The sequence below is a fragment of the Rutilus rutilus genome (genome assembly GCF_951802725.1).
Source record: "Rutilus rutilus genome assembly, chromosome: 10".
NCBI classification, from domain to species: Eukaryota; Metazoa; Chordata; class Actinopteri; order Cypriniformes; family Leuciscidae; genus Rutilus; species Rutilus rutilus.
This window is the reverse complement of record NC_140215.1, coordinates 37,914,613-37,933,566: the sequence shown is the minus strand read 5'-3', so window position 1 is coordinate 37,933,566 and position 18,954 is coordinate 37,914,613. Positions and strand designations below refer to the sequence as shown.

General features: G+C 40.2%; 1 protein-coding gene across 1 annotated transcript in view; it reads left to right on the top strand.

Annotated features, from left to right (window-relative positions):
• The first annotated feature begins 17,889 nt into the window (after positions 1-17,889).
• The window catches only part of LOC311297888 (uncharacterized protein), a 42,478-nt gene continuing 41,413 nt past the window's right edge, over positions 17,890-18,954 (top strand). The window contains exons 1-2 of the mRNA XM_084420363.1: positions 17,890-18,555; positions 18,806-18,901. Of these exons, the coding sequence (XP_084276489.1) occupies positions 17,983-18,555; positions 18,806-18,901 (669 nt within the window). The 5' untranslated portion in view covers positions 17,890-17,982. The remainder of the gene's footprint in view (positions 18,556-18,805; positions 18,902-18,954) is intronic.

Genomic DNA, 18,954 nt, shown 5'->3' with positions numbered 1-18,954 from the left:
CCTGCCAGTTCAGGGTGCATTATCGGCTTCTTCTTCTGCTTCTTCTTCTTCTTCTTCTGCTTCTTCTTCTGCTTCTTCTGCTTCTGCTTCTTCTCTTCATTTTCTGGCGGATCGCAAACAACCTTTAAAGGTGCATAAGAGTGTGAATCATCATTTTATTATTCAAACTAGTGCATTTTAAAAAGGTGAAAAGTGATTGATATTGTAATTTCTTTGTTTGCAAGTCAGCACCCTCATTTCCTTTCAGTCCCTCATGAGCTGGCACCCAACAAAACTGCACATCAATATCATATCTATGGATCCTAAACCAATTTTGAAAGCGTTCTATGATAAGATCATCTCTATCCCTTTTCCTCGACTGGATGCATCCCAAAACAGTGATTGAATCAGAGCAAATTACCACCCTATCCGGTTTAACCTCTTCAGCCCATTGTAACCCTATTATAACTACCACTAATTCTGCTGTGTAAACTGATAAATAATCAGAAAGTCTTTTAGCAATGGATATTTTAAACTCAGGAATGAATACACCGGTTCCCACACTCCCTTGCTTATTCTTTGACCCATCTATGTAAATTTTAAGGTAGTTGAAACACTTATTACATATAGACTAGCTTTGTTACCCACTTCATTCGTTTGCCATTCTCTTTATTTTTCTATTATATTAATATCTACTTCTGTTGCTGGATAAAGCCATGGTGGAATATTATTAATTGGGGACGTCCTAGTGAACTCTATAGACTCCAAGCCATATTTCCTAGCTCTTCCTTTCAATGTCCATCCCAAATCCACTTCTCTTAAATTTGTCATATTCCCAGCAGTTCTGAATTGATATTTTTGTGGGGTTTTCCTCTCCACGTCCTTTTATCCTAATCCAGTATGAAAGTGATAATTTTTCTCTTCTGAGCTCCAATGGTATTTCACCTGCTTCTATTAGAACAGCATTAATGGGGGTTGACTTTATGTCTCCAATACACAGCCATAGAGCTCTATACTGTAATCGGTCTATGTTTTATTGCTTAGCTGCACCTGACCTAAGTCTACCTGGGTCTCGTCTACAGTCTACGTTAGTTTATCTGGGTCTCGTCTACAGTCGACGTCCCCGTTCAATAATATTTATATTCTAGTGCGTCTCCTCATCGACGTCGGCTGAGTCCCCTAATCCTAACTTGCTGTGCAGCAATAATAACCGACAGACTTCAGACAACGCCTTCAAATATGCTTTAATCACGGCCGGAGGATCTCAGACAGATTTCAGAGAGAATCCCACCAGCAAAAGGAATTCAACAGTTTTTATAGAATAGGAGCATAGCAAAAATGACATGAAACATTACATTATTTCCCTACAATTTGATTGGTTCTTCATATGCAAACCCTTCTGTTACTACAGTAGGTAGGAGCAAACTTAGATCTCAAATCATTAGAAATAGAAAAGGGTTAAGAGTTCAGTTGATTACTCAATATGTCATGTGACAATTCTAGGCAGTATATTTTTGATATTGTCATGATCAGCACTTCAGAATTTTCCAAAGACACAATATTCAAAGACCAGAACATTTTAGTACATTTTGTTCAAAGTGTTCGAGTGTTAGGCCTAAAAAGGGAAGTAAGGTTAGATGTTAGAGTTATAATTAGTTTGATATAGTTTACTATTTTATTCATTAAAAAATCCATCATAACACCTATTATATCATTAAAACGACATCTTTTCTCATTATAACGAGATGTTATGTTGTTAAAACAACATATTTTCTTGGCCTTATAAGGACATGTGTAGTCATGCACAAAATATGCCTTTCTCCACATAAAATGTATATAGCCTATCACGCCTTTATCACACTTCTATGTTCAAAAAGCTGAAGCAAACAGTAGCAGCCCCCAATCAGAGGCGATCCTACACTGACTGGGGCCTCAGACAAAATTAATCAGTGAGGCTCTTTTTTAAAATACATTCTATATAGGCCTTTAAGTTTTTTTATATATATACTATATTATAGTATTATATATATTATAGTATTATATACTAATATACTGTATAGTATAATATATACTATATTATATATAAGATTTATTTTTGTTAATTTTTGTTAGGAGTAGTTTATATGTAGCTTGTGTCACGCTTGATTTATGAGGACTTTTGGACACTTTATTTATGGTTTTATGGTTTTATGACAGGTTATGTCCATATATGGCCATTTATGGTTTTATGACCAACTGGTGGTTTGTGACATTTGACCATGTGTGCTTCTGGTGTGTTTATGGTTGTGTGTGTATGACTGCAATCTGCTTGGTGTGACAAGGATGTGAATGTTTTTTTTAGGATTTGTTTTTATTATTGCAGGATAATGTCCACAGAACGATGAAATTATGAACATGAAGAGATCTGTCATGGATTTGATTTTCAGATTTCACTGCAGCGTCCATAATGTCTGTGGGAGAGAATGAAAACGGGGGAATGAGTTTAAGAAATAGCATTGACAAATAAAGCATATCAAATAACAGATATATGAAATAGGATGTTCATTTTATTAAGTATAAGTGTTGAACTTACCATAATGATCCTTATGCGTCTATCTGTCACAGCTCCTTAAATCTTTCTGAGCAGATGAAATGTCACAAATTAGTTTTTTAAGAAATAAAAAGCATTGCGGTTAAATAAAACACATAAAATAAGATGAAATTTATGAACTATTACTAAAGTTAGTTTTAATCTTTTAATCTGAGTCTTCTGAAGAGACAATCGCTTTACATGATGAACAGATTTAATTTGAACGTTTTAGATTCATATATAAACACTGATCTCTTATAATTTTCTATCCAATGAAAGTCCATGCAACCAAACACTTTGCTGTCTCAAAAAGTATAAAAAGACATCATAAATGCAATCGATATGAATCGAGCGGTTTTAATCCAAGTCTTCTGAACAGATTTGAAGTCACTATGAAATCAAAACTGACAATTCTTGTTTTTTATGCAATATTAATTGCAGTAATTATTATATTTTGCACATTATTATTGCTTTAAATATCATGTTCCTCATAATCTTGAATCAGAATAACTTCCCCTCCCTCTTGCAGCTCATCTCATCTCCTCTCTGATGATGAGGGCGGGGCAACCTGTCACTCACATGAGATCAGCCAATAGCAAACCACAACCATCCAATCAATTCCACACGGACAGAATCAAGCCCCGCCCACATTTGTTCTTGTTCCAAAAGCGTTTCACTTAGATATGCATCACAATAGAAAGAGGAGCACAACTTCTGTTTCATGCCGACTTTAATTTAGACTGTTATTCATATTGTAACAAGTTAGCTCAAAAGGGGAAATATTAATAATAACTCATAATTATCAGTTATGATTAATTATTAATATTTGGGTCAGTTAATTGGATTAACTTGAGGTAGCTAAATTAATATTACAATCAATCAGTTCCAACGAACTCTTTTGATTATTCATTTATTCTAAGAAAAGTGTATCTTTCATGGCCACTGAAAAATATTTATTTCTTAGCATGTACAGCGCTTAGAGCAGCCTTTCTCAAACTTTTTTCAGTCAGGGCACCTTTCAAAAGTGCATAAAATCTCAAGGCACCCCAGTGTAAAATATAATTTAAAAACACTGCATAACCCAAATGTAAATGCAGATTTTATATATATATTTATCTAAAATGAATTTACAATTTTATTAATCCGTTCATATATTTAACCCTTTCACACGTAAGTTTAAAATATTCTGGCTGACCCCCCAGCGTTAGTTTTTCAAGGTGACCGTTATTAGAAAGTGTCACTTTAAGGTTTCCATGGTGACGCGTCATTGCTTGTCACGTGACACACCGCAGCAACAACAGAGCTGAATCAGAGAATGTCTAATATGGCGAGAAGTTTCACTCTCACTACACTTCCGGCTTCTGAACTGGTTGCAGTTCCACTCTGATTCCATATGAGGGCGCTCACAGGACGAGTGCAGAATGAATGGAGGTCAATGGCGGTATACCCCTCAAAATCCACTTTTCTCAGGATATAATTTTTTGTCTAGTAATTTGAATGTTGTATTCGAAAGGAGATGCAAAGAAATTACACATTGCTGGGTGTTAGATTTTTTAGAGTCACTTATTTGCTTTAAAAAAGTCTTTCAAAATGTCAATGACGTCAGAATGCTGACGTCATTAGCAGAATGCTAGCGTGTTATGGGCAACAACAACTCAACCTGTAAGAAATCAAAACGACATAAGTACTCGTTCATTCAACTTTCGACCTAAAACCCATGTTGAACTTGCAAAATCTACAATCAGATCTGAGATTTCTCAACGGCAATCGGGTGAAAGAGACAAATTTAGCCGTCTAGCCCCATTGACTCCCATTCATTTTGCACTCATGGCGAGCGCCCCCAGTGGAACTCTGGTGGTACTACAACCAAAATTCGGTACAATAGGGCTTAATAGGGAGTGGACAGGCTCTCCGTAGACGGGCTCTGGCTGAATGAATGATGATCTGCTTTTATGTCATTTTTCCTTTTTTATTCAAAATATTCACAAATTTGTTGGATATGGCATGAAATATCTGATATTCCGATTGTCAAATATATGCAAGTGGAAGTGTTTTGTTTTTTGAACACCATTATAACGATCGCGTTAGTTGAGCTGTATGCGCGATGGGCGCCGCCATGTTAGTTTGTGCCGCAGATGCAGTTCAGAGAATCGGATCTGTTGGATTTACAACAAGTGAATTCATCCACTTCTCCCGAAATACATCAAAGTAAGTGGCAGGTGAACTGGGAGAAGAATAGAGTAAACTTTAAAGTTACTTACACAATGTGTATCTGATATTAATAAAACTAATTATAATGGAAAGGATTATTATTGCCTCTTACTTTGACATCAGTGTGTATTTTACAAACTCTAAATGTATGTTTTTTTTTGTACTTATGTCTGAAACCTAAAACAAACATTATGTGGATGAAAACACTGAAAAGTTGTGATATATGACAGCTGAGCGCGCCTCTGGCTCAGCTCCAGCCAACGCGAAAGCACATTTGAATTTAGCAGTTGATCACCTCATGCACTGACCGCTCTAATCACATTAAATGTGATCGTATGTGCGAAAGGGTTAAAAGAAGAAGAATGTATTTATGTAAATTCAAATATATTTATATATGAAATGTCAGATTTCTTTTTTTTTTTTTTTTTTTTTTTGCCTACGTAATTTTTTGGCGGCACCCCTGACACAGTCAGGGGGCACCCCAGTGTGCCGCGGCACCCACTTTGAGAAAGGCTGGCTTAGAGCATGTAACAAGATCAAGATCGTAAAAGGGACTTTGTTGCAAACAGAGAATCAGAACCAAATACATATTGTGCACAGGTTTTATTAACTAAATCACAAACATAACTAACATACATGCATAGGAAGCAGGAAATGGAACTATGGAAAAGATCCATTTAACTATGAAAAGAACCATCAGCTTATCATTTTCAGAGCACCTCATTAAAATTTATACTTGCATGATCTGTGCAGTGGACACAATTCTTGAAGCAGTCGAAAATGGAAGTCGCTGATGGATCCGTGAGTGTCAAATGTTATTCTCCGCTGGATGGAGAAGATACAGTGGGGAGAACAAGTATTTGATACACATTTTGCAGGTTTTCCCACTTATAAAGCATGTAGAAGTCTGTAATTTTTATCATAGGTACTCTTCAACGGTGAGTGACAGAATCTAAAACAAAAATCCAGAAAATCACATTGTATGATTTGTAAGTAATTTGCATTTTATTGCATGACATAAGTATTTGATACATCAGAAAAGCAGAACTTAATATTTGGTACAGAAACCTTTGTTTGCAATTACAGAGATCATACGTTTCCTGTAGTTCTTGACCAGGTTTGCACACACTGCAGGAGGGATTTTGGCCCACTCCTCCATACAGACCTTCTCCAGATCCTTCAGGTTTCGGGGCTGTCGCTGGGCAATACAGACTTTCAACTCCCTCCAAAGATTTTCTATTGGGTTCAGGTCTGGAGACTGGCTAGGCCACTCCAGGACCTTGAGATGCTTCTTATGAAGCCACTCCTTAGTTGCCCTGGCTGTGTGTTTCGGGTCGTTGTCATGCTGGAAGACCCAGCCACGAGCCATCTTCAATGCTCTTACTGAGGGAAGGAGGTTGTTGGCCAAGATTTTGCGATACATGGCCCCATCCATCCTCTCCTCAATACGGTGCTGTCGTCCTGTCCCCTTTGCAGAAAAGCATCCCCAAAGAATGATGTTTCCACCTCCATGCTTCACGGTTGGGATGGTGTTCTTGGGGTTGTACTCATCCTTCTTCTTCCTCCAAACACGGCGAGTGGAGTTTAGACCAAAAAGCTCTATTTTTGTCTCATCAGACCACATGACCTTCTCCCATTCATCCTCTGGATCATCCAGATGGTCATTGGCAAACTTCAGACGGGCCTGGACATGCGCTGGCTTGAGCAGGGGGACCTTGCGTGCGCTGCAGGATTTACATGATGGGCAATCAACCTGAAGAAGCAGCAGTAGAGGCCAGAAGAAGAGAGAGGGTCACTGTGGATTTGTCTCTAATAAAACATGAGAAAGGCCCCACCTCTCCGGGTTTGCTTGACCAATGAGAAGGGTGGAATTTCCAAGCGGGAAGATTCCTCTGTGGTTGATTTATGAGTCTTTGTTCTAAGCGTGCTCATTTGCATGTGCAGCTGGATTGGTTTCTGATGACGAAACTAAGAAAGATTCTTGTAATACTAATATGTTGCGCAAAAGTAATTAGTTATAGTTACTAGTTACTTCTCACAAAAAGTAACTGCGTTAGTAACTGAATTACATAATTACAAAAGTAACTAATTACCAGGGAAAGTAACTATTGCGTTACTTAAAAAAAAAAGAAAGTTTAAATTGTAAGAAATTTAGAAAATTACTTAAAAGAAAGATACCCCCAATATGAAATGTTAAATGAATGAAATGGACACTAAATATAACATTATTATAAAACATTGTACACTAATCTACACGATTTTAATGTTGCTGTGGGACAATGTGAGAGACAACTATTAAATTAAATATTAATACTGAACAATGTATCAACATAAATAATAATATAATATTTTGGGGGTTTATTTTTATAACCTACAGAGAACGTCATCATCAGAGGTTATTTATTGTAGCAAAATTCTAGTCATGTTTGCCGCACATGTTCACAACCGTCAAACAAATATATTTGAACGTTCCCTGCAGGTTATTTTGGAGTTTATGTTATATAAACTAATTAAAACATTGCATATGATATGATACCGATATGCTACAGATATTATTGTAATGCTGAAATGTGTAATTTATTTATAAATGAAGTATTTATGCTCGGACACATTCGGTCTCTGTCGGGCACTGTCGAGCGCGTTCTCGGACACACTCGGTCTCTCTCGCGCACTGTCGAGCGCGCTCGCGGCATTCGCCTCGCTTTTGTCCAGTCCGGCGCCTCATAAACACACACACACCAGAGAAAAAACTTTGCAGGTCCTATGGCTGAGAGAGAGCCCACTTGGATGAAAACCGCTTCAGTGAGCTCAATTATAGTAACGCCGCATTTTTATTGACAGTAACGGTAACGGCGTTGTTATGGAGGAAGCAGTAATTAGTTTTATTACTTGTTACTGAAAAAAATAACGCCGTTTATTTACAACGCCGTTATTCCCATCACTGTTAATAACACATGGGTACCAAGTCGACTGTTTTCTGGGATGTGTTTTCATGCTAATCGAATGTACCCAGTTTTAGCTCAAACCACTGATTAGCTTATAACGCTAGTATATAGGGCAGAGAGTAAGTAAAAGGAAATCGCTAGTTAATACCACTAACAAGGCTCAAAATAGCCCCACACTAACACGGTAGCATAATGAGGGTCCTTGCAAGCAAACCAAAGCATTGAGAACTTTGTAAGTGTACAGACAGTTTAATAAGAAGATACTTTATAAAGACAGTACACTTCGCGTATACAGGCAAACACAATCTTTGGAAAACAGTCTCGACCAGTCGAACCACGAACGCCGTGCTAAGTGAGCTGGTTGATAGGAATTAAGTTTGTGAAATCTTATGCGCTCAGTGCTTTCTTCCGGAAACAACGGACCATATGAGATTCCAAGTCACAGTTAAGCTCACGTAGCACCGCGTTCATGGTTCGACTGGTCGAGAATGTTTCCAAAGATTGAGCCTGCCTGTATACGTGAAGTGTACTGTCTTTATAAAGTATCTTCGTATTAAACTGTCTGTGGTCGCAGACCAATATAGGTGATTGACCACACTCTTTCTCCACAGCCCCACATCCTGCAGTCCCTTACCCTTACTAAGGGCATCCATTTTTTTTACCAAGCCCTGAACACATAAAGAATAATAAAAACAATTACTGTAATCAGTGTTTCCCGCAGCACTCTATAGACCAAGGTGGTGGACTAACATTCAGTATAGGCTATGTGATAAATTAACCTTTTTGGGGCATCTTAAAAAGTCTTCCCGGATAATTGTCTACCACTTTAACTGAAAAAAATTCTGTTAGAAATACTGGTACTGTTTACGTTCTATTCAAAATACTAACCTTTTCCCATATGCCAAGGGTTGAAGAAGTGTCTAATGTCCTTTTTTTGCTCCCTCATAATCTTCTGTACCCCTGTGTGACGGTCAGTCACCAAAGACTGGACCACAACACCTCTTTCCTCAAGAAGAGACAGGCTTCTTTCAAATCCCTCCTTCTCCATCCGTTGGCTGTTTCCAACTTCATTGCTCTGCAAACACAAACAAATACTTTAGATCAATGCACAGTATATAGTAATTCACATAACAAAATGTTTTCATTGTGTAGTTGTTTACCTGGACTAGTTGGATGTCTATGACCCTATTGGCTTTGAGGTCCATCATGGTGTAGCTGACATATTTTGCTGAATGTCCTACAATTGTGTTTTTTGCACTTTAGTCAATAAAGCCTGACAGCAGTCTATATATATATATAATTAATGAATTATTTATTAACAGGTGAATCAGCCCTCATGTCCCCACCAAGAGTCACAGCCCCATCAGCAATGGCATTTTCAATAACGTCATCCTTCTCAATCTTCCACTGCCAGTTTATGGTTGGGATAAGGAGCTTGGCCTGATGTTGTGGAAGCACGCCTCAGAGATCCCCTGGATTTTGAAGGCATCCAAGAACTAAAGAAAAAAAAAACATTTCATATAATGACCTGAGGGGTGACGTGCAAATATGACAGCGCTATGTTATTATCTCTCACCTTCGATATCTGGCAAAATGATGAGCCAGTGAACAGAACAGCTGCACAGAGCTGTAGGTTTCCCGCTGGTATATTGTTTACCATTGGCTGGCTCGACCAATCACTGGAGTACTCACAGTAAGCACAGTGCTGTTTGACACGGAGAAGTGGCCTGGGTGGCTGCACAAATTAATAATAGATTTGTTATAAATAAGCAGCGAAAGTACAAAACAAAATTATATAACCTTGACTATATGATGAAACATTCAAAAGCTCCATAGTTTTCAAAATCACCTTTGCTTCTCCTCATGGGCTTCATGTTAGCCTGCACACCTGCAGATCTGGAGCTGAACCCAATTTCTCTGGTCATCACAAAAAGTGTGTTATGTCCATGCAGGAGGTGCAGCTTTTGGCACTGCGTCGCTTTTCAGTGAGAGCTGTGTGGAGAAGCCCATTTCACCTTATTGCAGGTTGCACACTTGAGCTCTAGGCGGGAACTCACGGTCTTCCAGGCCAAGTGCATGCAACCACTGGCGCCTAATTTCCAAGTCTGCTGGAAAGCTTTGGACACGCGAATGGATTCAAACTGTTCAAGCATCGAACTAGACGCGATAGACGCGAATTTGACGCTCTATTCGCGTTTGGTGTGAGCGCAGCAAAATGAACATGCTGCGATGTCAAGATTGCAATGCTGGAATGTGTGTGTGTGTGTGTGTGTGTGTGTGTCAGAGAGAGAGAGAGAGAGAGAGAGAGGTATTTGTTCTCCATTTGAGTGAGATGTTTTTATGTGGCTAATTGAGCAAAGTACTTCCATATATTTTATTATTAGTAGCCTAGTAGGCCTATTAGTTAAAGAATAAAATAAAAATATCGGATTGATATCGGTATCGACAAATAGCCAAAGCTGCGGCATCGGTTATCATTTTGGAAGTGAAAAAGTGGTATCGGGACATCCTGCTTTAAATACATGCTGAAAGTGCTTGAGCCACGTTATGACATCCCGTCGCGCACCCACTGTTGATTTTATATATTTTAATTTAATAATTTAAAAGTGTTAATAAACAAAAAGACAAAACTTATGTTTATTTGTCTTGTTTTTTGTTTTTGTTTTGTTTTTTGTTTTTTTTGCTGACCTGAAAAATGATCCGATCCGTGACTCTGATCCGAGAAACAATCCGAACCATGAGTTTTTTGATCCGTTGCACCCCTAATCTTAACTGATGCAATACTATGCTACTAACTAACTATGCTTCTAACAATACTACACTAACAAATATGCTAATTAACTACCTAGGCTACAAGAAATCATCTAAATGCTATACTAAATAGATTCTAAAATATGCTATCCTGATCGTTTTCGATACTCACAATTCCAACTCCTGACTCGCTACAGTGGTTTTGACGAAACAATGTTCTTATACTGCCAAGGTCGTGGTGAGCTGGAACCTGCTTACGTCACGCAGTACCGCAACATCCAATAGGAAAATTCAACTGCAGTAGCCACCATTCAACCTGAGGAGGGCAGCACTCAGACGCTTTTACACCATATATTGTAGAATTAAAACACTTTATACCCAAATGTCAAAAAAGTTACTCGAATCATTAGCACTAATAAAGCCCCAGTCTTACAGATCATTAACGGAAAAAAGTTGGTTTAGGGTTTAGTTACCCTTTAAAGTTGTCTCTTTTTGAGCGTCAGTAAAAATGTGCTGTGTGTGTCCCTTTAAATGCAAATGAACTGCAAGAACAGAGGGTGGAGCTTCAACAGCTCCTGTGTGTGTGGGTGTTAGCAGCTCCAATTACCTCATGCAGACAAGCACTAAAATGTCAGAAACGGTTCTGCCTTTTATGTTTAAATGAGTCGGACAAAGATGGAGAGACTCAAGAAGAAGTGACAACATGTAGAAGCAACAGGACGTTTCTGAATGGTTACCCTGCAAACAAGCCTGTACTGGCCCTTTACGGGCCCACTTAGGGCTAGCCTAAGGGCCCCCAGCGGGCTGCCAGTGCAGGGCCCATGAGAATTTGCTCATTGGCAAAACGTTGGCCCCTTAGCGCTGGCCCTGCATGGGCAGCCCTCACTTAGCCCCCAGGAAGCCCTCACTAAGCCCACACAGGGCCTGCACTATTAATCTACAACAATAAATCTGTTTCACTATAAATACTTTTTAGTAGTTGATAAATTTATGTTGCTGATGTGGAGTTAACAATCTTCAAGTCTTTGATTAGCATATTCCGTCATGATAATCTATAAAATCGCTCGTGTGTGAACTGTTGTAATAGGGCTGCACAAATAATCGAATTTCTAATCGCGATTACGATTACGGATGCCACGATTACAAAAGAAAATCCACTCTGCGTGCGTGTGTTTAGAGCATGTTAAGTTATGAGAGGCAAATCACAACTACTTAAGAAAACCCAGCACAATTGGAACTACCAGGCAGTGACGTAAGTGTACGCTGAAATAAGAAGTCTTTCACCTCAGAAAAACAGACATTCCTTTCCTGTCAAACGTTATAGGCTATTGTGCTCGTAGCGCACACTCTTCAATTGCACGTGCAAATGCGGCGGCACGCGCTGTGTATCGCTTCACTGTATATAAAGTGCAAAGGAAACTATGAGCATGCAACTTCGTTACGTTGTAAATTAGTAAGTCACGAAATAAAAGTGAAATACCAATAAATCACGTTAATGGTACGTCGTGTGTTAGCTGTCGTGTATTTTCATTCTATTCGCTTAGGAGCAGTTTCCATGTTTCATTAACTGTTCTTGTTAGTATTGTGCATTCACCATGGTAACTGTCGTTTCCATATTAACCCCAAAATGCCACTTTATTTTCACTTTGTGTTATTTTTTATATTTATAAATGACTGGCTCATACTAACATTGTATTAACAAAAACTAGTTTGGGACTGCTATTTAATAGCTTTAGCATAGGCCTAATGTTAACTTATTAGTAGTTTTTACTATTAGTCATATTCTTACAATTTATGTGTATGTTAAGTAAAGGGGGACAGTACTTGTGTGTGTGTGTGTGTGTTGTAGTGGATTTTTCCCTAAACCCTGACTATCTAGCGTCTACAAATCGACAATTAATAACCTTTATACTCTAGCTCTTTGCGTCTTCCGTCGACAACTGGCCGAGTCTCTTACTCTAACTTCTTGCTTCCCTAAACTGACCTGCTGCGCAGCAGTAATAACAGACAGACATCAGCAAATGTCCTCTAAATGCTTTAATAACGGCCGGTTCGAGTCTTCGAGCAGTTCTCAGAGAAACTCTCCCAAGAAGAATCAAGGCCGGAGGATCTCAGACAAATTCCATTGAGAAATCCCACAGTGCACAAGAATACAACAGTTTTTATAATATAGAGGTATGACATAAATGTCAGGCTGCATTACATAATTTCCCCACTATTTGATTGGTTCTTCATATGCAAACCCCTCTGTTACTAAGTAAAGCAAACATTGCTTTAATGATGACTTCATTTGTTAATCACAAGATTCTAACAGACTGTCTAGTTTCATTTCCCAAACTTTGTTATTTTTACACACACACAAAAAGTTTTCCATTGGCTGTGTACAGTACATCCTGTTCCATTAAGGTTAGATGTTAGAAACATGGTTAGTTTAATATACAGTCTAAAATTTCTACGACAGTGTTAACAATTTTTGTGTAAACATGTATTATAATATGCCTATATATACATGTATATATATATACATATATATATTCAATGTAAATTGTGATAATCGTAATTAATAATCGCAATTACAATTTCAAGGGAATAATCGGCAATTATGATTTTTGTCATAATCGTGCAGCCCTATGTTGTAAGATGCATACAGACAAAGCCGTCGCATAGACTGTGCGAACTGTGCAACCGCACAGGGCCTCGTGCCACTAGGGGGCCTCGCAATCCTGCTGTTTTTTTATTATTTAATTTTTTATGTTTTTTTGTCCCCACCACTTTTTAAAACATCTTGCGGCACAAATGTACCAATTTTACAAATAAATAATTCATTAAGAGACGATCTAGCCCTGAAATGTGTTTTTTAAATCAAGTGATCAAAGTGCTCGTTGCCGCTGCGATCAGTGGAGTGGATACAATGTTTTCTCGCGTGGCTCGCGCACACGCCGCACTGTCTTCACTCGGACGTGCGCTTCAATCTGTTGCGGATACTCTATTCGTTCTGGTGAAATCACAAAACATAATGCACACAAATGTGTCCCTGCTTGATATACAACCACTGATGAACATAATCGTTTTTGATGAAAAAATATATATATATATATGAGTGCGGATTAGAACCCAGAACCTCTGACACGCTAGGCGAAAATTCTACCACTGGACCGTTAAGATACACAATGATTAGCCACTTGTTGCACAGTTGATTTTTTTCCCTCTGAAATAAATAGCAAAAAGTCATAGCTGAGACTATGTGCATGATTATGCTGTATTATTCTACTTGATAAAAACGTATTGCAGCGAGATTATGGGTGCTACTACTAGAACTAGAACAGCTACGTCCGTGTGACTGTTATTCATGCGCAATTGAGCATCCAAATCAAAGAGCAGGGCCTCGCATTACAAGTTCGCACAGGGCCTCGCACCCCACCTGCGACGGCACTGCATACAGAGTGACATGATATTGCATTTGTGTTACGTACTGTATTGCATGTGAAAAGATGGATGCGACAGCTTGAGCAGACTCACAAATGTGTTCGACTATAACAACTCTTCCTCTTCTCAACATGGACTTTACCCCCGGGACCCCGAGAACTTTACAATATGTTTATGTAAATTTTAGGGTTGGTGATGTCACTAACCCAGGAGGAATGTTGTGCAGTCCCTACCAGCCATTTGTTGTAGTCCTTAAAAAATAATTTCTTTAAAAGCAAATATCTTCCTTTGCTTTGAACTTTGAGCGTTGTAACTTTGCAGATGTTGCTTATGCTCAAACAGCAACATTACACACTAATCACCCCTTTAAAATACTATTGAAGTAGCTCCTTTTTAGGTACTAAATTGTCATCGGAGGCTGACATGCTGCTCTTACTCTCAGACAGGTGTTGTTGTTGTGCGCGCTAGGTAACATAAATGCGCCATACGTCATCACGTCGCTATGTTATTGATATCGCGATATTACACTTTTTTTATCATGTAAAAATTTGTACCGGTGTTATCGTGGATGGTATTATATGGCACACCCCAGTAAGCAGATATAGCCGCCACATACACCTTTAAGATGGAAGGAGATAATCCAGCAAATAAACGTTCTTGCAAATAATCAAGTATTGAACCAACGGGGCAGTTGACTGGATCCAACTGACATTCTCTACACCAAGAAGAGAATAGTCTCCACTTCAGTGTAATCAGTCTTCTCTTGGAGGAAGCTCTGGACTGGAGTATGGTCTCCACAACCTCAGTCTAGAGACCAGATTCTATGAGCTGGGCCCCCTCAGGGGCCAGGCCCACAGTTTCCACAACTACGGGCGAGGGTGATAAATCGTGCCCCCTGCTTGGGACAATAGGTCCTTCCTGATCGGAATCTCCATCGGAGAGCCATCTAGAAGGTACACCAGGTCTGAGAACCAAACTCGGGCCGGCCAGTACAGGGCTACTAATAGTAGACGGGCCCTGTACCGGCGAACCCTCTCCAGAACTCCCGGGAGCAGAGATATCGGAGGAAAAGCATACAAGTGTAGCCTGGGCCACACCTGAACCATCTCCCCAGGGGAGCTAGATGTGTGAGGGAGAACCACATGGGACAGTGAGTTGTCTCTGAAGATGCAAATGGGTCTACTTATGCTTGACCAAATTTCTCCCATAGGAGCTTCACCGCCTCGGGGTGAAGTCTCCATTCCCCGGGCCTCAGCCTCAACTTTATATATACTGCCCTGAGAGACATTAATTTCCTTTGGGCCCACAGGAGGATCTGGTGAGCCAGTTTGCATAAGTGACTTGACCTCAGACCCCCATGATGGTTGATGTAAGAGACCACCGATGTGTTGTCCATGCAGACAAGCACATGATGGCTCCTCAGGTCTGGGAGGAAGTGTTTGAGAGCTTGAAACACCGCCATCATTTTTAGCCGATTTATGTGCCAAGAAAGTAGAAGGTCCTGCCACAGTCCTTGCACTGAGCGACCACTCATGATCGCCCCCAACCTGTGAGGGAAGCATCTGTCGTTAGCGTTACACTGCAACAAGAAGCCCCCAACACTGGGCCTTGGGCAAGGAAACAATGTTTTTCTTCCTCATGACTAAGGCACGTAGGCATTGCCGTGTGACCTTGATCATGCGAAACGGATTTCCCCTCGGAGCAAACCCCTTGGTTCTGAGCCACCACTGCAGGGGTCTCATGTACAGGAGGCATCGCCCCCGAAAGCGAACCTAAGGAACTTCCTGTGATGAGGATGGATGGCTACATGGAAGTACCTATCCTTCAAATCTATCATGACAAACCAGTCCTTGGACTGAATCTGTGACACAATCTGTTAGAGTATAAGCATTTTGAACTTCACAGAAGTTCCTAGAGGGTGCCGAAGAGAAACGGGCACCGTGTAATGAAGTGGAATCTGTTTCTGCCCTCTGCGTCAGGACTTCTTCTTAGTCGAAGCCTTCTTTGAGATGTGGACAGTCCCCAGATCTTGTCTCTTTCTCTCTGCTCGTTCTATATATGCCCTGTCAAGCGCACCCTGTTAAACTGACAGGACTTAAAAACACATGCAAATGATAAACTTTCACTCTATGATGGTTAAACTGTGCAATTAATCAGCTTAAACGATACATTGTGCAGCCCTACTGGCAAGACAGCTTCTCCTCCAATTTCTCGGAGCTAATGTTTTGGTAGGAACGAAAGTTTACATCGTATGTTTCTCCGGAATCAGCCAGCGCGAAGGACGTCTATATTCCGATTGGTTGCTGGCATTTTGCCGCTGCTTGCCGCTGAACATTAACTGCTGAAGTCGGCGGCGGTGTGTACGTACAGTAAGAGACAAATCTGTAGCGGGACACAATTCTTGAATTGCATCAGCGCTTACTTCCTCACTTTCATCTAGGTCCCTTAGCATGTCACCCTGATATGCTTGCAATATAGACATTGTATGCAAACATGCTGCAGCCTGACCTGCTGCCGAACTCACTTTACCCACCAGCGTCAATGTAGCTTTGAGAGGCTTGGTGGGTAATGTCTGGGACTTTAGTGATGATACAGACTCAGGAGAGAGATAGCTCGCAAGCGTCTCTTCAGCCCGAGGCATCGTCACATAAACATGTTGTTTTGTTTCAGCCCTGTGATATTACTATAGTTTGACGTTTGAGGGCTGAAAACACAATATGAAACCGGTTTCTTCCACGATTTCAACACCTCAGTGTGGAGATCGGGAAAAAACAGCAGTCCCCGACGAGGAGGCTGTGATCTCAATGGTAAGAAACGTTTATCCAGCAGGCATTCTTTTGTACTTCCTTCTTTTTCGGCTGGCCAATCGATATTTAATTTAGCTACAGCACGAGTCACAACCTCCAAAATCTCCTCATAAGCTGGGGTATGAGGTGGTGAATCCTCAATATCCTCTGCATTAATGCTTACAACATCCAGATCCTCAGAACTGGATAACTGTAGCACTGGTGCCTCATCCCGAGGAGAAAAAACTGCAGCGGGTGCTTCTTCCTGAGATAAAGCACTGGATCTGGCAGGTGAAGGCTGAGATATATGGGCCGGTCTCAAACCCCTCTGTCAGAACCATTTGCGAACCCCATGATGAGCATGGTTCGAGACCCGAACCATGAGGAACGAGAGCCGAACCGTCCTCCTCAAAGAATGATCGGCGGGAGTGTAGTGTCCTCATGGACAGCTTCTCACAATGCTCACAGTCAGCCCCCTCGAGAACTGACTGGGCATGATCCATTTCCAAACAAGCAACACAAAGATCGTGTGTATCCCCACCCATAAGGAAACAAGGGCAGGGAAAAGCACACTTCTTAAACCGCTGCTTGTTCACCATAATATATATATATATATATATACTGTATGTGTGTGTGTGTGTGTAACTGCAATGCCAATCCAACACTAAATAGACAGAAACAGTATCACAGACAGAAACAGTAACACAGACAGCGCTTGCTGAGGACACAGAAGCTAGCGCGGTCTGTTTCTAGGTATGCTTTATAGTTTCCTGGTCTGTGACGTCACCCGCCTATGATGTCTCATCACACCATTAGAGTGATTTCACACGTGCTTCATGATGCAATCACGCAGGGGCGTTCCCACAGTGTCTCGACGCAGCATGAAAGGGAACTCAAAATATTTGAGGTAATCGGTTACATAAACCCGTAAATTCAAAGAAACAAATTCATAAAACTCGAAACAATTAAACAATTCAGATTACTTACAATGTGTCAGTTTTGTAAACTCAGAAGAAAAATAGTTCTAAATACATATAAAAGATAACTAATTTGTTTAATTTAAATTTACCCTTCTCAAACCAATTAATTATTTTGAGCATTAGGGTTTACAGTGAATGTTTTTGCATTCATTGTTGTAGAATCTGAACTCGGCAGGAATGAGGCTTTATGATGGTTTATAGACTTGATAAACCATCAAGTGTGTTTTGCACACGTCACTCAAACACAGAACCAGGAAGCAGGAAGAGTTTGTGAAAGAGAAACTAAAGTGGAGTTGAACTGTTGTGTGTTTGTGTCTCAGTATTCATGCAGTAAAATGGCAGAAGCCAGATTTTCTCAGGATGAGTTCATGTGTCCAGTGTGTCTGGATCTCCTGAAGGATCCAGTGACCACTTCCTGTGGACACAGTTACTGTAAGATCTGTATTACAGGCTGCTGGGATCATGAGGATAAGAAGAGAGTCTACAGCTGCCCTCAGTGCAGACAGACCTTCAGTCCAAGACCTGCTTTAGCTAAAAACACCATGCTGGCTGAAGTGGTGGAGAAACTGAAGAAGACTAAACTTCCTGCTGACTGTTACGCTGGAGCTGGAGATGTGCAGTGTGACGTCTGTACTGGAAGAAAACACAAAGCCGTCAAGTCCTGTCTGGTGTGTCTGATCTCTTACTGTCAAAGTCACCTTGAACAACATGAGAGTTTATTTAAAGGAAAGAGACACAATTTGACTGATGCCACTGGACAACTGCAGGAGATGATCTGCCAAACACATGATAAACTCCTTGAGGTTTTCTGTCGCACTGACCAGAAGTTTATATGTGTGCTGTGTACGATGGACGAACATAAAAACCACGACACTGTATCAGCTGCAGCACAGAGGACAGAGAAACAGGTATGAAACTACACACTGATGAAATAATGTTGACACTATTTATATTGGCACCATATGATCAGGAAACATCATTCACACTGCAGACGTCACAGAAGTGAACAGCAGCTGTAAGTGGACTTTCATATTTTTTTATATTATCTTAACAGAAAATATGGTGAAAATCGTAAACATTTATCAACACAAACCTTTTTGCACATGATGATATAGTGACATAATAAAGTGCCATCTGTGTTATTGGTTTGTGCTGCAGAAGCAGCTGAAGGAGACGCAGAGGTCGTTCCAGCAGAGGATCCAGCAGAAAGAGAAAGATCTTCAGCAGCTGAGAGAGGCTGTAGAGGCTCATAAGGTGAGTCTGGAGAAGAAGAGAAGTTTGAGAAGTCTCAGTCAGGACTCACTGAA